General features: G+C 44.1%; 1 protein-coding gene across 5 annotated transcripts in view; it reads left to right on the top strand.

Moving 5' to 3' along the window:
* ECPAS (Ecm29 proteasome adaptor and scaffold) overlaps nucleotides 1–19764 on the top strand; it is a 95225-nt gene that overhangs the window by 14682 nt on the left and 60779 nt on the right. For 4 of the 5 annotated variants that reach the window (XM_038403192.2, XM_038403191.2, XM_043515367.1 and 1 more), the window contains exons 3-11: nucleotides 5238–5354; nucleotides 9047–9165; nucleotides 10460–10609; nucleotides 13884–14055; nucleotides 14658–14797; nucleotides 16640–16721; nucleotides 16987–17106; nucleotides 17289–17374; nucleotides 17652–17730. In XM_038403192.2, the coding sequence (XP_038259120.1) occupies nucleotides 5238–5354; nucleotides 9047–9165; nucleotides 10460–10609; nucleotides 13884–14055; nucleotides 14658–14797; nucleotides 16640–16721; nucleotides 16987–17106; nucleotides 17289–17374; nucleotides 17652–17730 (1065 nt within the window). Of the gene's footprint in view, nucleotides 1–5237; nucleotides 5398–9046; nucleotides 9166–10459; nucleotides 10610–13883; nucleotides 14056–14657; nucleotides 14798–16639; nucleotides 16722–16986; nucleotides 17107–17288; nucleotides 17375–17651; nucleotides 17731–19764 lie in introns of those variants that run through there. The other variant, XM_038403193.2, reaches the window with a different exon arrangement.

The following is a 19764-nucleotide window of genomic DNA, read 5'->3' as shown; positions in this document are numbered from 1 at the left end:
TAGAGATCTTGTAGGTGTTTGCCTCTGTCTGAGGGGTTGGAGCAAATGCGGTTATATCGTAGCGCTTGGCTGTAGACAATGGATCGTGTCATGTGGTCTGATGAAAGCTGGAGGCATGTAGGTAGGAATAGCGGTCAGTAGGTTTCCGGTATAGAGTGGTGTTTATGTGACCATCGCTTATTAGCACCGTAGTGTCCAGGAAGTGGATCTCTTGTGTGGACTGGTCCAGGCTGAGGTTGATGGTGGGATGGAAATTGTTGAAATCATGGTGGAATTCCTCAAGGGCTTCTTTTCCATGGGTCCAGATGATGATGATGTCATGAATGTAGCGCAAGTAGAGTGGGGGCATTAGGGGATGAGAGCTGAGGAAGCGTTGTTCTAAGTCAGCCGTAAAAATGTTGGCATACTGTGGGGCCATGCGGGTATCCATAGCAGTGCCTCTGATTTGAAAGTATACATTGTCCCCAAAAGTTATGGGTCAGGACAAAGTCACAAAGTTCAGCCACCAGGTTTGCCGTGACGTTATCGGGGATACTGTTTGTGTGGAATGTTGGTGTAGAGGGCTTCTACATCCATAGTGGCCAGGATGATGTTTTTAGGAAGATCACCAATGGATTGTAGTTTCCTCAGGAAGTCAGTGGTGTTTCGAAGATAGCTGGGGGTGCTGGTAGCATAGGGCCTGAGGAGGGAGTCTACATAACCAGACAATCCAGCTGCCAGGGTGCCAATGCCTGAGATGATGGGGTGTCCAGGATTTCCAGGTCTATGGATCTTGGGTAGCCGATAAAATACCCCAGGTTGGGGATCCAGGGGTGTGTCTGTGCGGATTTGTTCTTGTGCTTTTTCAGGGAGTTTCTTGAGCAAATGGTGTAGTTTCTTTTGGTAACCCTCAGTGGGGTCAGAGGGTAATGGCTTGTAGAAAGTGGTGTTGGAGAGCTGCCTAGCAGCCTCGTGTTCATATTCCGGCCTATTCATGATGACAACAGCACCTCCTTTGTCAGCCTTTTTGATTATGATGTCAGAGTTGTTTCTGAGGCTTTGGATGGCACTGTGTTCTGCACGGCTGAGGTTATGGGCAAGTGATGCTGCTTTTCCACAATTTCAGCCTGTGCATGTCGGCGGAAGCACTCTATGTAGAAATCCAGGCTGCTGTTTCAACCTTCAGGAGGAGTCCACCCAGAATCCTTCTTTTTGTAGTCTTGGTAGGAAGGTCTCTGTGGGTTAGTATGTTGTTCAGAGGTGTGTTGGAAATATTCCTTGAGTCGGAGACATTGAAAATAGGATTCTAGGTCACCACAGAACTGTATCATGTTTGTGGGGGTGGAGGGGCAGAAGGAGAGGCCCGAGATAGGACATATTCTTCTGCTGGGCTAAGAGTATAGTTGGATAGATGAACAATATTGCTGGGTGGGTTAAGGGAACCACTGTTGTGGCCCCTTGTGGCATGTAGTAGTTTAGATAGCTTAGTGTCCTTTTTCTTTTGTAGAGAAGCAAAGTGTGTGTTGTAAATGGCTTGTCTAGTTTTTGTAAAGTCCAGCCACGAGAAAGTTTGTGTGGAAGGTTGTTTTTTTTTATGAGAGTATCCAGTTTTGAGAGCTCATTCTTAATCTTTCCCTGTTTGCTGTAGAGGATATTGATCAGGTGGTTTCACAGTTTCTTTGAGAGCATGTGGCACAAGCGGTCAGCATAGTGTGCGTGGTATGTAGATTGTAATGGATTTTTCACCTTCAGTCCTTTTGGTATGATGTCCATCTGTTTGCATTTGGAAAGGAAGATGATGTCTGTCTGTATCTGTATGAGTTTTTTCATGAAGTTGATAGATTTCCACTCCATACGGCTAAATTCAGTGCCTTGCATAATGACAGGTTTCAGAGTAGCAGCCGTGTTAGTCTGTATTCGGAAAAAGAAAAGGAGGACTTGTGGCACCTTAGAGACTAACATTTATTTGAGCATAAGCTTTCGTGAGCTACAGCTCACTTCATCAGATGCATGCAGTGGAAAATACAGTGGGGAGATTTATATACATAGAGAATATGAAACAATGGGTGTTACCATACACACTGTGACGAGAGTGATCACTTAAGGTGAGGGATTCTTCTGTGGTTACAAGTTCCTAACAGCTGGTCGCTCAGAATAGGCTCTCCCAAGTATCTTTTTATAAAGTCACTCCTTTATATAGTTTGGGCCTTTGATCTTGGGGGACAGTCACCCTCCTTCAGGGCAAAGGGCTGTTTTTTTTTTTTTTTTTTGCATAATTGCGGGTGGGTAATTTGCATTCATCTCCCTCCTAGATATTTCCTGGGAAATCCACTTCACATGTATTGTCCCAAAAGTTGATACTTATTTACCACATTGTGCGTTATAGTCTGTTGATCATCAAGGCCCCCAATAATACATAATCTTTGCATTAATACAACGGACTCCAAAGATGCTTTAAATTTAATTAAAATCTCCCAAAGATATTGCAGGAAACTGCCATATCTGTTACAGGATGCACTAGAATAGGAATAGCCCATCTCTCAGTTGCTATTGTGGAGTTTCAAAGGTGTGTTTTTTTTTTTTTTTTTTTTTTTTTGAATCTGCCAATCTCCCCCATCCCTACCTCAATGTTATAAATCTTGTACAAGTGGGGAAACTATTGTGCCACTATGACCCAAGTTTTCTAAAAAGTTCAACACCTACATTCGGGGCCAGAGTTTCAAAAGAGCTCAGCTCCCATTTAAGTACCAAAACCTGGCCCCATTGTGGGTGCTGAACACTTGAAAATCTGGCACTAGATGTGTATTGTCAACATGTTGAAGGACAAACATTTGACACAACAGGGTGTGTAGGGTCAAATACACACAGCTCTGGTACACTTACTGTTGTCGGAGAAAGCATCCGGCTAGCTGGTCTGGGTATGTGATGTGTTTTCTTCTTTCAAGTTGGAATTTGTTAACCAGATTCATCTGAATCTTGGTAGGAAAAGGCCAAAAACTGCAATTGTTAAAAATTAAAAATCTTATGTAATTTAAGGAAGAAACCTTTTAAAATGACAAATGAATATTTTTATTTCAGTATGGGCTTAACATTAAATTGTAAACCGCTTTACTTTCCTGTCTAGACCAAAGTTTGATATTTTCTATGCAAAAGCTATCATGAACATAATCTGTCATTTTCCTGTGCTCCCAAGTGTTTGTAAAGTCTGCTCTCAGCAGGAAAATACAGAATCCTGAATGTTGTTCTTGACAAAAGGTGGTGGGGGAGGAATTGACTCTTCCAGTATTTTTGGTTTGAAAATTATTTTAAATCCCGATTTATGGATTATTCTGTTGGTTTTTAATCATGTTTACGGTTCTAATCTTCAACATATATACAGGAAAATGTTCTAAATTAAGTGTTTAGCAGCCAATCAAAGGTGATTAAAAAATTAATTGACCTCTCATAAGCCTCAGCAAAGATCTAATATGCATTATGCATTTGTGCAGAGAAACCTGTTCAACACAAGCTCTGCTTTTGATACTTTTACTTCAGAGCCTTGCTTTTCATTCGGCTGCCTCACTTTAGTCTCACTCCTAAACTACCACAAGAGACTGAGAAATATGACATGTTTTCAGACACTGACAACTTTTCAAAATATACCGAATGGCGTGCTAACGTTGGCTCTGATTCAGCAAGGAACATTGGCCTCCCTGTTCAGCGAAGCACTTAAACGCATTTAAAGTCAATGGGAGCTAAGCACAAGCTTAACTTTAAGCACATGCCTAAGTGCTTGCTGAATTGTGGCTTAGATTTTTATCCCTACAAGCCCATACATGAGAGGCTAAGTTAGATCAAAATCAGCAGCTTGAATTGCACCTAGAAATAAACTGAAGTGCTAATTGTCCTCAGCTCCAGCTGACTTCTGTGGATCTTTGGGGGTACTCAGCTAGCCAGTGCAGTCTCTAGAGCATAGGTATATTAGTATTTCTCACAGAAAGCATACAGGCAGACAGCTGAAATATCTGTTATGTCTTCAGGAGTAGCCCCAAATACAGCACATTGCAGTAATCCCCTCTGGTGGTAACGAAGGTGCGGGTAACCAGGGTGAGCTCCACATCAAAAAGAAAAGGGTTGCAACTTTCATGCCAGGCTAGATGGGAGAAAAAGCACTCATGGCCACTGCTGCTATCTGCAGCTTCAGATGTATCAGAGATTTTAACAAGTTATCCAAGTTTCTAACTTGGGTAACAAAAGATGTGCAGACGCTTCCGGCTGAGATAGCACGGGTCATCTCTGCTATTTCCTCCAGTCATTTTCCCCTAGCCTGCTGACACTGGCTCTGTGTTCTCCATGCTGAGCTTCAGCTACCTAACTCTCATCCAAAGCCCAGTCTCAGCTAGACGCCAGGAAGACTCATAGCGTATATTGGGTAGATCGTGCCCAGGTGCTTCAGGAACAGAGTTGACTGTGTGCAGTCTGGAGCGTTTGACCATGCTGGACCAGATGAGGAACTTGGCAGGGGAGGAGGCGGTATACAAACAAAACCGTCCCTTGGGTAGGGTGAATTGGGGTGACCGCTCTGAGCCCCGCGCTTTGGGGGGCCCCGTGGGCCGGTGCGATTGGCTGGCACAGTTGGTCCCAGAAGAGACACTTCCGCCCCAGGCCCAACACAATTTGTTGATGCGGTCAATCCCGGAAGAGAGGAATCAGTCACTTCCACCCTAGGCCCCGCACCCTCCTAGGGACATCCCTGAATACAAATGTTCTAGCTCAATTTAATTACTGTGTCATTTAATGTGGACCTTTTTTCTTTTCTCAGACTGATTTGGCAACTTGCACAAGTGCTAGATTTTCAGTACTAGAATCATCCTCTGTCCACAGGGTACAGCACTGATCACGCATTGCAACCTTCCCCACATCCCTCTGCCAGCATTCCTCCATCTTGAGATGCAGCAGCCAACTATATAGAGAGACAAGTTAACTCTCCATAATCATTCCTTTCTTGACATCTCTTCCAATACTGCTAACAAGGGCACTGCTTGTGGTGGATGGTTTTGTGATGTGGATGACAGTCTGCTAGAAAGTGTCTGGAGACCACCAATGCATTTCATGCAAGCTAATGGATAATATGATAAATGATGGCAGCCATCTTGTCAAAGAGTTGGGAACTAAGTCCTGCAGAACTCTTTGGCCTGTTCTGTGTTTAATGGACCATATTGTATGTTGGGAACATATTGAACCCAGAGCTGAGGTTAATGGTTTTTTCTCCCTCCCAGGTCATGGAGCTCCTAGTTCACTTGAATAAACGCATCAAAAGTCGTCCAAAAATTCAACTTCCAGTAGAGACTTTATTAGTCCAATACCAAGATCCTGCTGCAGTTTCCTTTGTCACCGTAAGTACTGTTCTTCCAAGAACATTACCTGATTTGTACAAAGGTGAGCTCTTTCTATTCTTTAGAGGCTCCTTGTGGTGCTTATCTGTCAGTTCCCTTCAGAAACATATTATTGTGATTTCAGAGTAGCAGCCGTGTTAGTCTGTATTCGCAAAAAGAAAAGGAGTACTTGTGGCACCTTAGAGACTAACAAATTTATTAGAGCATAAGCTTTCGTGAGCTACAGCTCACTTCATCGGATGCATATTATTGTGATGAGAGAGATGCTTTAAAGTGACTTAAAAATAAACAACTATATGCCACCAGCATAGGTGAAAGTAGTAGTTTTATGAAACCACTAAATTACTGACAACTTTTTGTGAGACCACTTCAGTTATTGTCCAACTTCCATGAATACTTGAATTGACAGATTTGTTTGTATTAGTCGCACGTAGAGGCCCCATTGTGCCAGGTGCAGAACCAGCACCTACTGAGTGAGTCCCTGCCTTGAAGAGGTTACAATTTAGAGCCCTGATCCTGCAAATATACAAACATGTGTTTGCCTTTATGCGCATGAATAGTATGTGTAAGAGTTTTCAGGATCAGGGCCTTAATAGATGAGACAAAGCAGGAGAAAGCGAATAATATCCCCATTTTTCAAAAGGGAAACTTTTTATCAGATTGATTAATTTGGTGTTTTGTTTTTTTTTAAAGACCAAAAACTACTAACCACTTTGTGAAACTAGTGAAGACAATTCTTAGCTGAACTGTAGTGTGTGTATTAGAAATACCGATGCCGATTTCATGGAAAAGACTTCAGAACATTGGAAAAGACCTGTCTTCCCTCTCATTGCTCTGCTGCTAACTCATGCATGTTCTTAATGGAAAATAACACTGTGGGAGCAGAGATGGAAATGTTTAGAGTGACAGTTAAACTCATTAAGTAGAATTCACTTCCGCTGGAGCCCTGGAACCAGCTGATTGTCCAAAAGCAAGAGCTAACAATGGGAGAAATTGTACATGAGCTTTTCCTTGGATGAGGCCAAGGATTTACAAGACGTTCATATTTTGTAGAACACTGAGAAAAATATCTTGTGTGAAGGTAAACTTGAAAAGCAGCTTTGTGTGCCATTGTTGTTGTCTATGGCAAAAATCTGCTGACAATCCTATACTGAAGTGATACATGCTGTTTCTTGCAGTGTAGTCAGTTTTGCAATGTTTTAATAAATACCGTGCCTACAAAGAAACATAGCACAGCTCCCCTCTGCATTGTGTTGGTCTGCTTCACAGTGCTGCTTCCTTTCCATTGCAAATCACTGCTTATATTTCGTTACTGAAAATTTGCAATAAATACCACAGAGGTCACCTCAGAATGGTCTTTTGCTAACTTCACACAATCGTTTGATCTTTTAAAAAAACTATTAATCAGATTAAACTAGTCACGGTCATGTGGGTGTGCAAATTTGAGAACTGTAACCATTTCAGAAGATGATAGTAATTTAGTAGGTCCGTGCTTAACTTAATCCAGTTGGAGTAACATGGTTAGATAATTGTTGATACGTATAACAAAGCCTTCAAATTTTTATCAGACACCTGGACTTAGTTTTTAGCTACATTTTGTCATAAAAACATACTTGGCTCAACGAATCTTCAGCCAGGGCTCAAAATTCCTGTTCACACAGATAGAGTCCTTATTTATCCACAGATCAAATGTACTAATCCTGCATTACCCAGCCATTACAGCCAAGCTTTGACTTTGAATGACTACCTCTACACGCTAGAGCAGAGGTGGGCAAACTAAGGCCCGCGGGCCATATCCGGCCCGCGGGACCATCCTGCCTGGCCCCTGAGCTCTTGGTCCGGGAGGCTCAACCCTGGCCCCTCCCCCGCTGTTCGCCCTCCCCCACAGCCTCACTTTGCCACACCGCCAGCATAATGCTCTGGGCGGCGGGACTGTGAGCTCCTGGGGCAGCGCAGCTGCAGAGCCCGGCCTGACCCAGTGCTCGGAGCTGCGCTGCATGGCTGCCTGTCCTGGTGCAGCTGCCCCCCAGCCACCGGTGCTCCAGGCAGCGCGGTAAGGGGGCAGGGAGCTGGGGGTGGTTGGATAGAGGGCAGGGGAGTTCAGGGAGTGGTCGGGGCGTGGATAGGGGTCGAGGCAGTCAGAGGGTGGGGAACAGGGAGGTTGAATGGGGGCAGGGGTCCCGGGGGGCAGTCAGGGGGGCAGTCAGGAAGGAGAGGAGGGGTTGGATGGGGTGGGGGGGGCAGTTAGGGGCAGAGGGTCCGGGGGCAGTCAGGGGACTAAGAGCAGGGGTTGGATGGGGCAGGGGTCTCTGGGGGGCCATCAGGAAACAGCGAGGGTTGGATGGGGCAGGGGTCCCCGGGGGGTCGTCTGGGGATGAGAAGCCAAGGGTCGGATGGGAGTGGGGGCCAGGCCATGCCTGGCTCTTTGGGTACTTGTGCACTGGGAATTGGATTGACTCCTGCCCCCGAACATAAATGTTTTAACCATTAAGTTATTGAACAGCCAGCAGGTAACCATTCTACATCACTACAAACCTGAGTTGGATTTGAACCAGCATTTTAGCAGTGCAAGGGGTTCCTCTCCCATTATCAGCCGCTTGTGCTGTCCTATCCCGCAGCTCTGTATTTTTAATTTTATTTGCAGCTTTTAACAAGGAGGATTTAGAAATGTTTTCAAAGGACCTCTTGGTTATGTTGCAGAAATCCATAGTTACCCAATAGTTCAGTTTTATTTCCTTTCAGAAATAGGGACCTGAGAAAGTGAGTGAGAGAGAGAGAGAGAGGGGCATCCTCCTAAGTGCCTGTCTTGGGGTGCACTCACCGCAGGTGATGCCTCTCCTTGGTTGCACTGGAGATTAGCTCTGGCGAGGCATTACGCCATCCTCTGGTGCTGTCTCTTTCGTCAGCCTGTGGACCCAGGAACTGCAGTGTCGTCTTTGTGACTTGGCCCTCTGGCTGGGTCACTACATGGTTCTCCTTCTTGGGGGTGGAATAAAGTCTGTCCTGCAACAAATAGTTCCAGGTGGTCCACTGTCCTCTGCCTGGTATGTGCCGTGTCCCCAGTGACTGGTAGGGGAACCCGGGCCTGCCCTCTACTTTGGGTTCCAGCCCAGGGGCCCTCTCTTCAGCAACCAAGTCTGGTCTCCTATTCCTTGCTGCTCTTCTCCTGAGCCTTCTCCTACCTCCCTGGCCCCCAGTTTGCCAGCCTCCCAACTCCCTTCTCCCAGGGAGTGACCGTGGACTACCCTCTGTAGTCCTGAACGTACCTCTCTCCTCCTAGGGAGTAACTGCAGCCCCCTTCTGTTGCCAGCTATCTGACTTTATGTAGGACCCTCCTGTTCCTGTCCAGCTGAGCTTCATGTCTGATTGATCAATCCCTGCTCCCTGGCTCCTCCTCAGAGTGCCACCTATGGGTTAATGGTGCCTAATTTACTCTCTCAGGGCCAATGTGGGGAGTACACTCCATCACAGTGCCTTACTACCATTGAAGTCAGCAGTGAATGAGAGCGGAATAGGTGCTGAACCTGCCAGTAGAAAACTGTCAGTTAATCATCATTAGCCCTGGAAATAATTGCTTGGTCTTTTAAATGTTGTTATATACAACGTCAGAAACGTACCATATGGGGCTAGTTTAACAAAATTGATTTTTCTTTTCTATTGATGCTACATATATATATATTTTACCTTTGCAGAATTTTACAATAATTTATGTTAAGATGGGTTACCCTCGTTTGCCTGTGGAAAAACAATGTGAGTTGGCGCCTACCCTCCTCACTGCAATGGAAGGGAAACCGCAACCACAGCAAGATAGGTATGATTATGTACAGTTGGAATGAAAGAAGCTTATATTGTAAGAATAAAATGAAATGCACTTTTTCTTGGTGATCGTTTGATTACCTAGCAAGACTTGCACGTTGGATTATATATGCAGAAATCCAGCTTTGCTTCCTGACCATTAGTTAGTATGGAGGACGCATCAGGGCAGGGATTGTCTCATTTATTGAATCTGTATAATGCCCAGCACACCAGGGCCTCAATTTGATGGGGGTGCAGGGTATCTAGGTGGCACTATAGTACAGTTATGTCTAAACTTTCAAAAGCGGTGATTTGGGGTTCCCGACTTGAGACACCTTAAAGAAACCTGACCTTCACAGAGTGCAGAGCACTGGCCCTCTGAGAACTGGGCCCTTTTAAAGTGTCACGTTGGGCACCCAAAAATGGAGGCATCCAAACTCATGTCACATTTGGAAATCTATCATAATAGATAAGATACTGACAATTACAGGCCAGGTATAGGAGCTGCTGTGTGCCAAGCATTTCTGGCAGTGTAATGGGGCCCTAAAATGAGTATAAATGACATTTTCACTTACTTGAAGGTGCCTTTGTGCTACCAGAGTGGTACAAAGTGGTTTAGTTATCAACGAGAATCAGGGTAAAATATTGGCCTTGTTGAAGTCCATGGCAAAACTCTGGTTAATTACAGTGGAGCCAGGATTTCAACATAGGTGTGTAAGTGGGCACTGTTGGGTGCTGAGGCCTTTTGGAAATCTGGCTGTACATCTACAGAAAATAGACATGGTGTATGTATGCTTTATAACTCTGGGTCTGATTCCATGAGGTGCTAATCTCCCTCTACTCCAGTTAATTTCAATGGGACTTTGAGGATGCTCAGCCCTGTGCAGGATCAGAGCCCAAGTTTTGAACAAGAGGTGTTCTCTGTGAGTCTCTTTGGTTGCAGTTTCTGAAGCTAGATTTTCTTTCTGTGCGTGTGTGTGTATGTATGTTTAAATGAATTCACATAAGTAAAATGTAGTAATGTTCTTAAAAATGTGGACATAGATAATTAATTCTTATCCTTGGTTGTGGGTTTGTATTGTATTTTGTTTTGTTTAAACACAGCCCCCCAATTTGCTCCCAGCCACCCAACATGCCTAACAATGGGAATCAAATGAAAGCTGTCAGAATAAGACTTGGTTGATTTTCACTTAAAAAAAAAACAAACAAACAAACCTTGCTTAAATCTCTGCTGTACAGTTTGTCTGTTGAATGCTAAGAATCAAAAGGTGTTTTTGTAAATAGTTGCACTAAACGTAATTGTTTTTCAGCCTAATGCATCTTCTAATACCAGCCCTTTTTCACATGAAATATCCTGTGGAACCATCGAAAGCAGCTTCTCCATTTAATCTTGCTGAAAAACCAAAGACTGTACAGCTGCTCTTGGACTTTATGTTGGATGTGCTCCTCATGCCTTATGGGTAAGTCAGGGTGAGCTGCAGCAAAATCCTGTAGCACTTGGAGTATCCTGTATATGATGGATGATCAGAAGTGTGCACAAAAGAGACTTCTTTAAAGTGTGCTCCTTTACCTCTTTTTCCCAATAAAGTTGATGAGGCCCTGGTTCAGGAAGGTACTTAAACAGGAACCTTATTTTAAGCTTGTGAGTAATCCCATCCCTATTCAGCAAAGGGCTTAAGTGCTTTATTGAATCTGTCTTACAAATCTCTCATTAACTTCCGTTGGGAGCAGGATCAAGCCCTTAGAGAGGTAAACTGTGGTTTTAAATAATCATGCTTTTACAATAAAACAAACATCAAATTGCTTTATCATCTTCCCCCCTGCACCTCCCCATTTCTGTGCTGGGTCTGTTGGGGCCCCATCACCCAAGGTTCTGAGCACTCTCAACTGCACTAGATCGAAATGGGCAATGAGGGCTCATATCTCACAAGATCGGCCCCGTAATGACATGAGATTTATGTTGCGACTTTCTGCTCATTACAGATGTCGTAATCTTGATTAACAGCTGGTGTCGATGTGTGCATCAGCTCCCAGAGCAAGTTTGTGTACACTCATTATTTATAGTGCCATTGGGTTTTACTGATCTTGCTCTTTTGCATATTTAATCAATACTTTTCAAAAGCCACTTCCCATTTGACTCTGTGTTTGCCACTCCTTTTATATTGTTCCAGAAGCATTCACTTGGAAGGACACTGGAAATTATTTTAAAAGCAGGACTCCTCCCCCATTGTCCCCCTTCACTGTCACTTGGCTGCAGGTGAAAGCTGGGATATTCTAATACACCTGCGTGAGTTAGGAGGACATGCCCTTTTGTATTACAGTGAGACTAGTGCTCCTGATGCACTTTGGGTAGGATTTTCAAAAGTGCCAGAGAGCTCTGGCCAAGATTTTCAAAAGTGACCAGTGATTTTGGGTGCCTGACTTGAGACATCTTTAAGAGACCTGATTTTTGGAAAGTGCTAAGAGGGCATCTCCATATGAGCATCCAGAATCACTGGCCATCTTTGAAAACCTTGGCCTCTGTGTGGAAACCATGCATAATCTGTTGTAACTTTGATTTACCCTTCTTGACATAAAATTGCTCGGTGGAACTTGCTCTGTGATTATGCTTCACGCGTCGGATTTGGTCCACATGTACTGAAGCTGTGATGCTGATAAATCTATCAGGAATGAGTGCTCTCTAAATAGAACCTGATTACGTTCTGTTGTATTTAGTGGTACCGCCTGGAGGGGGAAGGAGTATCCTAGTATAAGGCTATGCTGTTGATCAGGCCGTAGAAGGATCTGTATTCCTGTTCTGTAGGTGATATTTTGTTACAAGCTGTTTCCTTTATTATATTCTGATTTGAACTTCTGCTGGAACTGAACCTTGAAGTGAATTACCAGGTCTGATCTCTGTTCCCAGTAGCCTACTGCATAGTTGCTTGATTGTTTTGTCTCCTTAAATTTTAGTGCTAAATCTTGCTGTAAGCTGGAGTCTCCAAGAAAGATTTTAAAGAAGGGTTTAAAAGCCCAAATCTCACAGTTGTTTAAACTCTGTGCGTGAAAGATCATTCTCTAGAGTTGGGATGAGCATTTGCTTGCATTGCTGAGATTTTCTGCCTCTGTGGTCTGTATGCTGAACACACATTGTTCAGAGCAAGAGTAAATTGCTCAGATTGGTCTCTGTGCCACAGTTCTCATGTTCTGATGGGTTTAGCTGGCTCCGCAGCACAGGGGAGAGTGGCTGTTACTCTGGACCCTAGGCGTGTGTGTGGGTGCTCACAGAAAAGCTTAGCTGGTCACTTTCTGAGGATACGTGAACACTGGAGCTGGAGGTGTAACTTCCAGGGCAGGTAGATGTACGTGTGCTAACTGATGGAGCTAGCATGATACAAATAGCAGAGCAGCCATGGCAGCGCAGGCGATGGGATGGGCTAACCGCACGAATGAGTACCTAGGTCCTGGGTGTGAGTGTAGTCGGTGGCCAGCTATGCTGCTATTGTTAGCATGCAAGCTCCATCAGAGCTAGTGCAGGAATGTTTACCCGAGCTAGCGTCGGTACACCTACCCACGCTGGAAACGAAACCTCCAGTTCCAGTATCGATGTACCCTATGAAGACCAGCGCCTGAGCCCCCAAACGCTGTATGCCTGAGAATTTCAATTCTGTTGCCTGTCTCCACTATCAACACTGCAGAGATGGGCTGTTTTCAAGGGGTATTTGTTGTTTTTTTTTTTTTTTTTTTTTTTATCACAGCTCTCCCCTCCCTTCACATCCCGGGGTTGCCCCCTGAGCAGAAAGGGGCCTGCTTTGCTGCCTTCTCTGTATTTTCATGCATCCCAGACTCCTCTTTGAGATTGAGGGAATCACAGAATCATAGGTTGGAAGAGACCTGAGGAGGTCATCTAGTCCAGCGCCCCTCATACAGGCTCCAGTTAGTATTTGTATAAGAATTTATCGAATACAGTGTTTAATGTGTTTTGATTTCTAACACAGCAGAACCTCATTAATTCTTAATTTACCGAACCACTAACCTGCTAACACTCACCAAAAAGCCCTGCCATCCTTCTCCTCTCTCAACAAACATTTAATAGCCGAGCATTATCGGGAAGCCTGGAGTTACTGGTCCTTTGTTCCTTTTGTAGCATTTACGGTAGCAGACCAATTGTTATGCTGAGAAGTATCATCTGAGCTACTCGCTCAATAAACAAACTACATTTTGTGACGCACTGTTGTGTTCGCTTACAGGCTAACTTGCAATGGGTCTCCCTGTCACTAATGCAACTTGTCAAGGCTCTGCAGTGTGTTTAAATAGTCTTACATATATATATATATGTGTGTGTGTGTGTATGTGATGTTGCACTCCATATGTTTTATGGAAATATGTTTATAGTGTGAATATGACACAACTGGAATATGCTTCATGCAAAAGGTCTCTTGTAAGGTATTACAAAGCTTGTAATCTACTGAGTGTGATCATCCTAGTTGTATGAATGTATCATTCTTGTATTTGAAGCTAGAAATATTACTCTGAAGTCCCAAGCTGGCAGGGAAGACGGGCTCAGCACATCACGTGACAGTCCCAAGGGAGTCCCTGTGACCGAACCTGTCACAATATGGTCAAAAAATAATATTTGAGGGGGAGGGAGGAGAGATATTTATTTTGATCTCTTCAGTGCCTGTAATGAGGAATTGACTTCAGTTCATAGGGTAGTTTAATAAGTCCACGCAAGTGTTCCTTTTTTCCTTCCAGATATGTACTGAATGAATCCCAGAGTCGTCAAAACGTGCCATCGGCACAGGGCTCTTCTGCATCCAGTAGTGCTGGAAGTTCAGGGATCCCTCAACCTCCTCCAGGGATGAGCTTTTACGCAGCCAAACGTGTAATTGGAGATAGCCCATGGACACCTGAACAGCTGGAACAGGTAATGCAAATCGCTTGGGCTATGCAGGGTATGAAATGGGAACTTCAGTAAAACGACTTGATGGGTACAATGGCTGCAACATGCAAGGAATGCACAGTGTGGAAGTAAATGAAGAATTCACTCCAAAAAATGGCTTGCCCAGCTTGTATGTAAAGCACACAATGCCTGAGTAGGTCTCTGTAGTCTAGGTGCACATTATTTTGAAACCTGCACTTCATGCATTAAGGCACCTACACATGATTAGAGTGAGACGGAGGTCTAAGGCTGCCACTGTTGATCTGTCAACAATTTTTCCATCTAACCTTAAAACATATTTTCAGAACTTGCCAGTAAATGCACAGCTGAGCTCTGTCCTTGCTTGTGTCTTTCTCTTTGATGTAATAGAGTTTCTGAACTCTTTTCTCAGTTATGTTAAACCTCCACTGCAAATGAACTTTTTGCCACCTAGAAAGCTTAGCTTCTCAGTTGAAGAGATGGAAAGAGTGAGAGTTTCCCTCTTTAGGATTACAAAAAGCCCAGATTTCAGTCTGCTAAACCTTGACATTAATGTAGCACGTCATCTGGTCAGTAATTTTTACTTTCTCTTCTACGTTGCTGAGCAGTGTAAACTGGGAATAGTAAAGTTCATTGAAGCTGAGCAGGTACCAGAGCTTGAAGCTGTTATACACTTGGTAATAGCCTCCAGCGACACACGACACAGTGTAGCAACTGCAGCAGACCTGGAACTGAAAAGCAAACAAAGGTAATGGCTTCTGTTTAAGAACTGGGCACTGGCATTTCTAATAATAATAATAATTGCAATTGATGTAGTGATCCAGAAAGGTTACACGCTGAGAGGGGACAGCAACTCCTCTGAGTGGTTATGCTGCTGTCCTCTTAGCTCATTCATATGCGGGGAGGGATAGCTTGGTGATTTGAGTATTGGCCTGCTAAATCCAGGGTTGTGAGTTCAATCCTTGAGGGGGCCATTTAGGGATCTGAGGCAAAAATTGGGGATTTGGTCCTGCTTTGAGCAGGGAGTTGCACTAGATGACCTCTTGAGGTCCCTTCCAACCCTGATATTCTATGAATACTTTTTTAGTGGGACCCAGCATAGCTTATCAAATGGGAAAGCCATACTGCTTTCTGACAATGCACATTTATCCCGCTGGTTAATCACTTCAACATTGTCCTATGCTGTCCTCTTCCACGACCACAGCAGCAAGGTTTCTTGTAGGATGACTGTCTCCTCCCCAGCCAGTGCTGGCTGGAAATAATGCTCCTCCTGGAGGAAAATCTGCGATTTTTGCCTTAGGCCAGCAGATGTAGTTGCTATTGCTATTTGCTGAGTCACTTACTAAGCAGAGGCTACTCCGTTCACACAGGAGGTGGCCTGGTGTTCACGCAGCTTGTGGTTGGAGCATACACAAACTGACTTCCTTATTATTGGAGCTGGATTGGCCAGTCTTTTGAATGTGTGGGTGAATTCTGTACTGCTGATAGTGTGGGGCTAAATAGTGTTGGTTTGAGCAAAGCACAGCATAAACCAGTGACCTGACGCCTTCTCCAGTGCACCTCAGTCATGGCCAGAGAGATTATTTTAATTCATTTGAATAATTTGGTTGAGGAAATGACTCTCTCTTCTTTAGAGCCTGGTTGTTCACTCCCCTTTTGGTTGTATTGTGAGTCCTAAGAACTACCTCGGCATAAAACACATTTGTTTAAACACATCTTGCATTATGTATGCAGCTGCTAGATGTCCAATACGTTAACCCCATGTTTAGGGCTCAGTTGTTGTAGGCAAAAATGTTTGTGCCCTCCTTCTTGATTACTCTGTGCCCCCCCCCCACCAGTTATTTTTTTGGCTCACTTGACTGTGGACACTATTGTTCAAAGAACAACATAGGACACTGGGGTGAAAGGTCCTAGGTCAGTGATTCAAGCCCAGCTCAGGTCTATAGTGACCAAGTTGCTCTGATCAGCTGGCTGTTTGTTGGCCTGTGTTAAACGATTTTGGACTAAATCCATTTCCTAGCTCACAAGGGTCCCTATTGCTAAAACCACCATAGTGATTGCCCTCCTGGTTGACGGTCTCATTGGAGAAGCCAAGGATGAATGGGCCTGGAGCTTGAAATATCTTCTCCCTTGTAGGAGTGTCCCAGCCAGGTCAGAGTCAAGGTGCAGTGGTAATAAGCTTGTGGTCCCTGGTGCCCATGCCTGACCAGTTTTGTGGATAAGTAGAGGTCTTTGTTTTCCAGGGCAGTCACTTGGGCTGAAAGTGATTTCTCCCGCACTAAATTCACATCCCCCACACTTCAGTGGGAAAGGAAGAGAAGGAACCAACTGTGGGTTTTTTCACCTCTTATTTGGGAAGCAAAAATTCATCTGTGAAGTACATGGTTGTGAGGACTTACTTGTAATTTCTTGTAATTCTTTATCTCATGACTGCAGATTATATGTGGGGTGAGGGTGAAATTAGGCTGCACTTGAAGCTAATTAGATTTAGGTTTTTTTTTTTTTTTTTCAAAACATTACACAGTGCTGTAAAATATATTTGTAAATAATTAAGTCATAATTTTAACATGTTGCTTTAACAATTCTTTAGCTTAATTGACTGGAATAATCCTATTATCGTCAACAAAATGTACAAAGTGTACCTCGGGGATATACCACTGAAAACTAAAGAGGTAAGACTTGCGTCCAGTGCTGTGTTCCTGCTTTATTCATGAGGATCTTATTTTATTTGTCTTGATTGCTTTGCTGGACAAAGCATCCATTTTTAGTTTGTCACTTCCTTTCATCTGTGTTTTTGCTGGACAGTTGCTGTTGAGTAAATATTTTTTTTTCTTTTTTGAAAAAAATACACACTTTTTTGTGAATTATTAACAGTAGCTGGCAGTCAAATAGTAGTAGCCACATCCAAAGAAATATCTTTCACCTTGTACCTGACAGGGAGTTGTTCTGAAGCCAGAACTGAAACGAGATCCAGTCAGCACCCGGGTTAAATTAAAGATTGTTCCTCATCTTCTGCGTTCCAGACAAGCTGCAGAAACATTCCCAGCTAATATTCAGGTAACGCCTTCACTCCACAGCAGCTATTCATAACACATCTACTATTTGTATCATTCCTCCAGTGCCTAGAAAAAAGCTGAAACTTAACTACTGCATGTGATAGCTAGGGAAGGAAGGGAGTGCAAATAATATTCAAAAATTAAACCAGTCACTGTATCAAATCTTCTCGTGCTTCCCACCAGGTGGTGTATGATGGGCTTTTTGGTGCAAATACAAACACAAAACTGAGAACTCTGTCCCTGCAGTTTGTACATCATATTTGTATAAGGTAAGCAACTTACATGGTTTATGGTAATAGATGCAAAACTATTTCAAGCAGTTTACGGAGACAGCTTTGTATGGTAAATATGCTGTTGTGCTGAAGGCAAAGAATATTTAATTCTATTGCACATGGGGTTTTTTAAAATATTGTATAACTTTTTTTGTATGCTAAGCTGTAATACTGGCAGAACAGAGATGATGATGATGATGATGGCAGTTATAGAAAGCAATTGGTTTTTGGTAGTAAAAGAATATATTTTAATATGTTTTCTTTTAAATTCCAGTTGTCCAGAAAGTAAAATAAAGCCACTAGGCCCAATGCTTTTAAATGGACTTACAAAATTGATTAATGAATACAAAGAGGTGAGTTGAAAGGTTCTTTGTTGTAGAATCACATTTATTTATTTATTTATTTATTTATTTAGAGAGAGAAGGTGGTGAGGAAATATCTTTTTATTGGACAACTTTTGCTGAAGGTATTGCCTCACCCAGGGCTGTCCCTAGGGTGGTGCGGGGCCCGGGACAAATCGGCCTCCCTGCTAGTCTCCTCGCAGTCTGCCCACCCACCCGGCGACCACTTGCCTCCTCATCTCCCACCTTCCTGCCTGCTGGTTGCCTCCTCGCCCCGCTTGCCCTCCCGCCTCACCTCCCTCCCGCCTCCTTAGCTGAATATCAGGACAAATGGCATCCCGATCTTAAATCGGTCAGGACACAGGCTAAATATTGTGACAGTCCTGATTTTATCAAAGCGCTGGGACTCTTGAAGCGCAGGCCCTGGGGCGGTTTGCCCTACCCAAGGGATGGCTCTTATCTCACCCACCATGTCTCTCTAATATCCTGGGACCATCATGGCTACAACAACACTGCAAGGATTGATTTGTTTAGATTTATAAAAAAAGAAAAAAATGATTGGTCTGATTTGAACTGATCTGATTCTTGTACCTAATTACTCTTGCATGATCTTTATTTTAAAAGAAAGGATAAGGAAATATTTTCAGCAGATAGGTCAGAGAGAGGAAAGGTGATCTCGTGGTACTGAACTGTGACCCAAGAAGCCTGGACTAAATTCCCCGCTCTTCCATAAATTTCCTGTATGACCTTTGGCAAGTCATTTGGCTCCCAGTCTTGCAAACACTTATGCACATGCACGTGAGTAGTCATGTTGATTGCAAGACTTCAATGGGACTGTTCACGTACTTGAAGTTAGCACATGTGTAACTGTGTGTGCAGGACTGGGACTTTAGTCTCTCATGCCCAGATCCAGGGAGGTACTTAAGCCCATGTATAACTTTAAGTATGACCTTGGTTTCATTCACTGCCTGATGAAACTTCCATGTAGTGGTCTTCAGGCATCGTCCCAAGCAGGGTGCACTGCAGTTGTTTAATACAGAAGTATACAATCGCTTAATACAACGCATTGGTTAGTGTGTGCAATCTGCATCGGAGGGGATAAGGTCCAACTTTCTACCCTAACAAAGGCAGAAGACTGCACGTAGCCACAATTGTAGCTTACCTCCCAGGCGCAGCTAATGGGCCAAACTTAGATTGTAGACCACGTTGCAAGGGTATGTCCATCTCTTGCCAACGGAGGGAGCGGAAACCACTTTTATCAGGTCCTCCGGATGCATCTCCATTGTGCATCAGGAGCATGTCACTCCTCTCTGGGTTGAGCTTGCAAAGGGAAAGCTGAGGCTGTAACAAGCGAAGCTGAACCAGACACGTTTAATAACCTTCTGATTCAGGGGTGTTTTTGTTAACTACCAATTTAAACACCAAAAGCCTCACAGATGGAGGCGGGGGTGGTGGTGGTGGTGAGGACAGGAAAATAACAGGGGAGTAGGGCAGGGAGACAGCGAGAGGAGTAGGTGAGGGGATGTAGGAATGTAAATGTTTCTGAGACATGAGGGAGTTTGGTAAACAAAGGAGAACAGCATTAGATGCACATTACGTAAAGAAAGCAAGGAGGGGAAACGGGTGAGAAGGGTGCTAGTAAAATGCTGGGTGTATAATTTAAAATCTCTCTCTCTTGTGTCAGGTGCATTGATAGTGTTTCTGGAGTCTTTAGTGGACCATAGTGCTGCAGTTCCAGTCAGTGGTGATGGGCCAGGGTAACCTTGCAGCAATTGTTCACTCCTGGTATTGTGATAGGACCTGGGAGCCGAAGTCATGGACCTAGACCCCTTTGTGCTAGGCGCTGCACGGGCCTGATTGCGATACCCTAATTCAGGCTGAGGGCTTGGGTGGGTAGGTAGGTGAACACTCAGTGCGCGGCAGATGGGTGCAAATCTACCTCACGCTAGCCTGCTGCATGCTAACTGGCCACGTGGGTCCTGCTGCCGCACACTAAAAGTTCTTTTGTGCGCAGTGGCAGGGTCTACACGGCCAGTTACTGTGGAG

Source organism: Dermochelys coriacea, chromosome 5 (assembly GCF_009764565.3).
Source record: "Dermochelys coriacea isolate rDerCor1 chromosome 5, rDerCor1.pri.v4, whole genome shotgun sequence".
NCBI lineage: Eukaryota > Metazoa > Chordata > Testudines > Dermochelyidae > Dermochelys > Dermochelys coriacea.
This window is presented reverse-complemented; position numbering and strand designations above follow the sequence as displayed.